Below are 6,871 nucleotides of genomic sequence, written 5' to 3' on the forward strand. Positions count from 1 at the left end.
ACCCGAGTCGGCCGCCGGGCTCACCAGGCTGAGCAGCTCCCGCTCCTTCTCGTAGTCGCCTTTGCAGAGCAGCTGGCCCTCCTTCAGCACGAACTCGTCCCCCTTCTGGAGCTGCCGCTCGCACACGCAGCAGCAGAAGCAGCCCAGGTGGTACACGCTCTTCTGGGCCCGCATCACAAACTCGTTGGGTGCGATGGCCTCCAAGCAGCCCCCACATTTGACAGCAAACAGAGCAGCTCCCGCTCCTTCTCGTAGTCGCCTTTGCAGAGCAGCTGGCCCTCCTTCAGCACGAACTCGTCCCCCTTCTGGAGCTGCCGCTCGCACACGCAGCAGCAGAAGCAGCCCAGGTGGTACACGCTCTTCTGGGCCCGCATCACAAACTCGTTGGGTGCGATGGCCTCCAAGCAGCCCCCACATTTGACAGCAAACAGCCTGGGAGCGGGACAAAGGAGGGAGGTCTGTGACAAAGGTCCGAGGGCCCCCGTCTCCCTCACGTCAGCAGCAAAAGGAGGTTGGAGAACGGGCCGAGGAGGCCGGCACGGGAAGTCCTGGAACCCAGACGACACACAGCGGGTCCCACCACGACCACTCCCGTCCTTGTCACACTGCAGGGTGGTCTGGGAGAGGCTCTCTCTTTCCCAAATGACCTCAGGACGACCTAATTCTTTATCAAAGCCTGTGGCATAAGCAAGAGATAATGAACGTGCCCTGAAAATATCGCTGGTTCATTCCTGATGGCATCCATGTCTCTATTTCCAAAACAAAGAGTTGTTTTCTTTTTTAAGCAACTGGGAAAGAAAGCCTCTCTGTCCCTGACGCCCAAGGGTCAAGGGCGTGGAAAGGTCATCGGCTGACGAGAGAGGACACGGCAAGGCGGGTAGAACTGCCCGAGTGAGAACGCATCACTCCACGCCCCGCCTCTCTTCCCGGAGTGAAGGAAGCCAGGCTGGGGAAGGAATGGGCCACCTCCGGGACTCCTTGAAGGACAGGGCCAGCCTGCAGGCGTGTCCCGCATGGCCCGGGTCAGAAGCACAGGCCTGATGCCACCACACCGCCCTCCCTGCTCACACCTGGAGCACCTGACGGCCTCCCTCTTCCTCAAAACTTAAAGAAGGGGGTGAGGCTGGTGGACAGCCCCAGGGGCCGGTGTGGCCCCAAATACAGGCCCAGGGGCCAGCAGCCCTCCCCTCCTCCGCTGCCCGTGTGGGGTGCTGCCGGGTCTGGGCCTCTGGGCATACCCGTCCCCTGACAAGTTGCCCTGAACCCCCTCTATGCTGGGTGCTGCGTGTCAGGAGAAGAGCCACCACTTCATCCTGTCGGCCAACCTGAGCCGGCCAGTCAGTCCCTCCCGGGAGCCTCTCCTAGGCCCGTCCTCCCAAGCCCCCCGCAGGCTCCTCCCCGCTGACACTCAGGAGGCAGCAGGCCCAGGCGTCTGCAGCGCAGGTGGCCACCCCTGTGCTTGTTAGCTTCCTTCCACCCTGTGAGTCGGCCCCTCCTCCTCCTCCTGAGGGTCGTCCCCACTGCAACATCCTTCCCCACCGAGAGGGGGGTCAGGGTGGGCTCCCCAGCAGCTGGGGAAGGGGCGGGAATTGCATGGGCTCAAATCCCAGTCCTGGTCAGTGGGGAGTAGAGACGGGGACCAAAGTGAGGTCCTGTCTCCCTCCACTAGGTCCCCTCTAGGTGAAAACCAGGTCCCCCTCACCCTCGACTCTTGTCGCCCTCCCTCTCTCTGAGCAACTCAAGGAGCAATGTGCACACAGCCTGTCACGTGTGCCACATGTGTGCACAGCTGCCGGCGCCACCGAGAACACAGCTGCTGACACACACCTTGCCCTTTTCTTGAAGGCTTAGAGAAAGTCCAGGTGTCTCTCCCCAGTTTCCCAGGCCTGGCCCCCTCTGAAAGCACCTGAGGCCTTGCTGGGGCAGAGGCTGGCCTGGCTGTGCCCTGAGAGCAGGCAGGTCTCACCACGGCCAGCTCTTCTGGGCATCAGACAGCTCCTGGCTCCCCCATCACACATTCTCCTGGGAACGTGGCAGGTCAGCCCTCACCTTGCAGGGGAACGGCAGGTGGCTGGTGGGCAGGCACCAGGCAGGACCAGGAGGAACCTGTCCTCGGCTCCACAAAGGCCGCGTGGAGGAGGAGGTACCGGACAAGAGGGACCGAGGGCAGGCCAGCTCGCGGGGCAGCGGGAGGCACGCCCTCGGACAACCGCATCCTTCCCACGGGGCCAGCACGCTGCCACCCGCAGCCTCCCGCTGTCCCAGGTGCCTGGAGGACGGCAGAGAAGAGGAAGGGGCCAATTTGGGGCCAGAGCACAGGGGGCGGAGCAGGAAGACCTGGCTCCTGTCCACCCTTTACCCAGGGACCTCAGCTCTGACCTTCGATGGACCAGAGTGACATAAAAAACTTAGAGCCTGGGCGGACCTGGCGTCCATTCCCGGGGTCCCCTCACTCCACACCTGTTAACCAGAGACACCAATCGGCCAGCACCTCATCTCAGGCCCCCAGACAGTTTTGGCATGACCCACCTTGCCATGCAGTTCTCCAAACAACATCTTCCCAGAACTGTACGTTTTCACAAATACAACACAGCAAAGGCCAAAGAGATTGTGTGCAAACACACATACACACACCACCACAGCTAAACCCCCTCTCTCTGTATGTATGTGTTGGTGTGTATAAGTGTGTGTGTGTGTATATGTATGTATGTATGTGTGTGTGTGTGTGTGTGTGTGTGTATATATATATATATATATCTCCTTTTGGGGAACATGGAGGAGGAAGGAAGTACCCAGAGTGGGAGAGGGACAGGGGTGAAATGCAAGCCCGTGGGACTGTGGGAAACACATTTCCAAAAAGAATTGATCCACTGATTGATTGATGGATTGATGATTGATTTCTAGAGAAGATTCCACTTGAAGAAATCTTTAAGCGGTTGCTCCTAGGCATGTCTGAAACTCCCCAGGCTGGAAAAGTCCTTAATTTGCTCCATTTCACGCTTCATGCCTTTCTTACAGGTTTGGAATCCTGCTCTGTAGCTATGGAGACAAGAACGTTTCCAAAGCAGGGATGAAGGCTGGCACCTGAAGGACTCCTTGGGGACCAGTCTAAGGAGATCAAGAAAGAGGGGACCTTGGGGAGGACAGGAGGGCTGTCCGTGAGCTGCAGGAATAGCCGCCGGCCCGCGAGGCCAGGTGGACACGTGGCTTCCGCTGCCCGTGTGCAGTCTAGGCAGTCACTCCACATTCTGCATATCGGGTCCTTGTCATTATGACATAGCTCAGCCCCCAAATTATTTTACTTCAAAGGAAAAGAAGCTCATGGAAGACAGAAGCGAGGGGATTCATCTTTATTGAACATCGTGTGGTGCCAGGAACCGCGGCATTTCTACAGCCACGGCCACGCCCACTCCATGGGGGAAGGGCTCCACGAGAGCCCCTTTGTAAGTTCAGTCTCCCCGGGACGGGCCTCGGGGGGCTGCTCACAGGCTCTTTCCCCCCTTCTCTCCTGCGCCCCATCCGTCTGGCACTGTTTTCTCAGCAGAAATAAGTAGAAAGATCAGGCAGCTGGGGTGCGGCCACGGCTCGTGCGAGGGTTTCTGGACCGGCCCCTGGCTCTGCAGGGCGTCCGGAGATGCTGCTGCCCCTGGGGGTGATGGGCAGGAGTCAGTACCAAGCTGACCCCGTCAGGCTCTCAGCTCCTGGGCCCCAAAGTACCCTGAGGGGCCCCCGAGAGAGGCCTCTCTGCTGTGGATTTAGGTTAAGAACAAACAGTGCCTGGGAGACCCTCTCCAACCCAGCGCCACCGTGAGGCGTCTACGCTACTCCAACACGCTCAGGACCAAGCAGTTCCTGCGGGGACCCCGTCTGCTGAGAGCTTGGGGGAGCCTGTTCCCAAGGTGCAGGCAGAAATGCAGGCCAGCGGGTTGGGCCAGGAGGAGCCAGGGATGCTCAGCCACAGACACTGAGCTGTGGAGGCAGCAGGACCGGAGGCAGCATGGAGTCATCCCATCACCTTAGATCCAGGTCCCCGCCCCCTCTACCACTTAGCTCTGTGACCTGGGTCTGGTGATGGTGGTGCCAGTTCACTCACCAATAAACTGGGACCAATACAAGAACTCGCCCCACAGAGCCCCAGTCAGGATGAACTAACGCATCAAAACCACCTAGCACGGTGCTTGGCACATGCAAGCCCTCAACGAAATGGGAACCATACGATGGTGGTGAAGAGACTGGGGGAATCGGGATTAGTAAAGGAGATGGAGAGAGAGGGATGGGGCAGGCAGTTCAGGACCAAGGCCATGAGCGATGCAAGGATGTCGAGGCCAGCTTTTCGGTTGCGCTGGCTGTGGACTCGGGGTCCAGGTCCCACCTGCGGCAGTGGCCTCGGGCTAGGCATTTGTCTGGATTTACCCAACCAAGAGTTCCAGCACGCTTCCGTAAATGCCTTCTTGCTCTATCAACGTAACAACCAAGAGGCTGGCTGACTGAGCCTTCATTTTCTCCTCAGGATCAATATTCCTGACTTTTTCACCATGAATTCCCACGCCTTCCTCCACTCTCCCCCCACCTGCCCCCTTGTCCTCTAGATGCAGACACTGGAAGCCGCCATGTCATCCCCATCTCTGCCCTCCGGGCTGATGCACAGCGGCCAAGCACAGGACGGCTGCAGAACATGGCAGCCTCGTGAACACCCAGCGCCGCCCAGGGCAAGGGCTTGGAGGCCCAGGAGGACCGAGCAGGAATATAAGGGGACCCCCATCATGACACTCCAGGGTAGGTTTGCAAGCTGAGATCTTCATTAACCTGAACCCAGAATCCTGACGACATCGAAGGGGCTTCTCGAAGCCTCCACACCATGGAAAATTAAGTGGAAGAATGGAGACCAAAGTCACACAAAGTGCAACTTGAGCAGCTGGCTGTGTCCTGGTTTCACTCCGCCAAACTACATAGAGAACTGCTGTCAGCCTCGGCCAGCAAGCAGCTGCAGGCGGGGCACCATCCACCTGCACGGCCCTACCCCTTCCATCAGGGTCATTTCATTTTTTAATTGATTTTAGAAAGAGAGGAAGGGGAAGGGTTGAGGGGGAGAGAGACACGTCAATTTGTTGTTCCACTTGTTTATGCATCGTTGATTGATTCTTGTATGTGCCCTGACCAGCGATCGAAACCACAACCTTGGCCTATCAGGACGATGCTCCAACCACCTGAGCTCCTGGCCAGGGCCCATCAGGTGTATTTCTAAGTCCTGGGTTTAGGAATGTGGGAGAAAGTCTGTGTGTCCCTCTGCAATGCATGCTCCGTTTCCACCCTCTCCACCAGGGGGCAGTACAGCAGCACTCACTAATGCCATGTTGACTTGGTAACTGAGGTCATCCAGGCACCAAGACAGGCATTGGCCATAAGCCAAGACTGTCTGTCGGGTGACTCTGCAGCCGGGAGCCTGGGAGACCATGTGGCTGAACTGACGGAGAGTATTCAAAAGTATTGGGAACCAAAAGCATGGCTTGTGGCCTTAGAAGTAGTGACACAAGCAACCTTGTCAGCTGGCTCCAGGTCTCTGTCCTTGAGGCTGAGCCAACACCACCACAATAAGCGCCGGAGCCCGTGGGCCTGGGGCGGTGGGAAAGTCTGCAGGGACAATAGACGTGGCAGGATCTTCTATAGGAGACAGTCTCGAGGCTCTGCGGTGGGGAGAAAACGGGAAACAATAGTGTCTGGCAGAGCCAATCGGAGGCTCCGTGTCCCTGGGGTCCTGGGGAGCAGTGAGGGCCATACAAAGGGATGGGAATGGGGAGTGTGGTGTCTGCACCGCCCAGAGGCACCTCGCTGAGAAGCGCAGGGTAGCATGTTGGCTCGGCGTCCATCGCAAAAGGATGGCTGAGTCCCTCCCTCGTTCTCACACAGCGTCTGGTCGAGGTGAGCCAGGCAGAGTGGGGACAGCATGGTTTTCCAGTCTGACAGAACCTGGGTTCAAGCCTGGGTTCCTTCCACCTCTGAGACTGTGGGCCAGTGGTCACGCTCCCGAGCCCTGCTGCTCCATCGACGCGTCATAACGACCTCACGAGACGCCTTGGAGACTGAGGGGACGGCGTGCTTGAAGTGTCTGACACTCGCAGAAATCAATGGGACATATCTGCCCACGTCAATATTGGCATGAGATCATTTACTGCAAGACTGAGCCAAAATTAGAACTTCATGCATTTCTCAAGGCTGTGACTCTCATTGTAACAAATTAAGCCAGACAAGCCTTTCATAAGTTACTGGAGGAGCCCGACAGGCACAATGAGAGGACACGGGCTTGAGAAGACGGCAGGTGCATCTGGTTCAGGCGACCACGGCTCTGGGCTCCCCTCACCCGAGGTCAGCGCTGACATTAGCCAACGGGAAGCCGGCAGCACTGTGTGTTGAGCCAACCAGAGCCAACAGTTGCTGCTTGGCCAGCGCTGACACTATCTGGCAAATATTTGGAAGAGACTCCTTCCCGGATCCTCTCAGGGCTCAGGTGACGCTGCTCACAGGCTGCGGACCTGCGCTGAGACGTCTATCCTCTTATCTTGCTTCCCTGCCGTCAGGCCCCCACAAGATCAGTCAGCCTCTCCCCTCACGTTATAACTGGAAAGAAACCGATGCTGAGAAGGAGCAGGGACCTACCCCAGACCACAAAGAACATGAAGGTCACGAGAGAGCCAGGCAGAGTTTGGGGCTCAGTCCATGGTCAAGAAATAAAAGGGGCTAAATATGGCCCAGCTGGGGATGGAAAGGTGTCCCTGGGCCCCTGGGCTGTAACCCTAACCAGCTGAGTAAGTGGACAGTGTGTGAGACAGTGAGTCACTCTTGCTCTCTCGGTCCCCTCCCCTCCCCACCCCAC

The 6,871-nt window shown here is 57.9% G+C and overlaps 1 protein-coding gene across 2 annotated transcripts in view; it reads right to left on the reverse strand.

The window, feature by feature from the left end:
- The window catches only part of LMX1A (LIM homeobox transcription factor 1, alpha), a 115,992-nt gene that overhangs the window by 37,801 nt on the left and 71,320 nt on the right, over positions 1-6,871 (reverse strand). For both annotated transcript variants that reach the window (XM_014528580.1, XM_014528581.1), the window contains exon 2: positions 3-432. In XM_014528580.1, the coding sequence (XP_014384066.1) occupies positions 3-417 (415 nt within the window). In that variant the 5' untranslated portion in view covers positions 418-432. The remainder of the gene's footprint in view (positions 1-2; positions 433-6,871) is intronic.

The sequence above is a fragment of the Myotis brandtii genome, unplaced genomic scaffold (assembly GCF_000412655.1).
Source record: "Myotis brandtii unplaced genomic scaffold, ASM41265v1 scaffold64, whole genome shotgun sequence".
Lineage (NCBI taxonomy): Eukaryota > Metazoa > Chordata > Mammalia > Chiroptera > Vespertilionidae > Myotis > Myotis brandtii.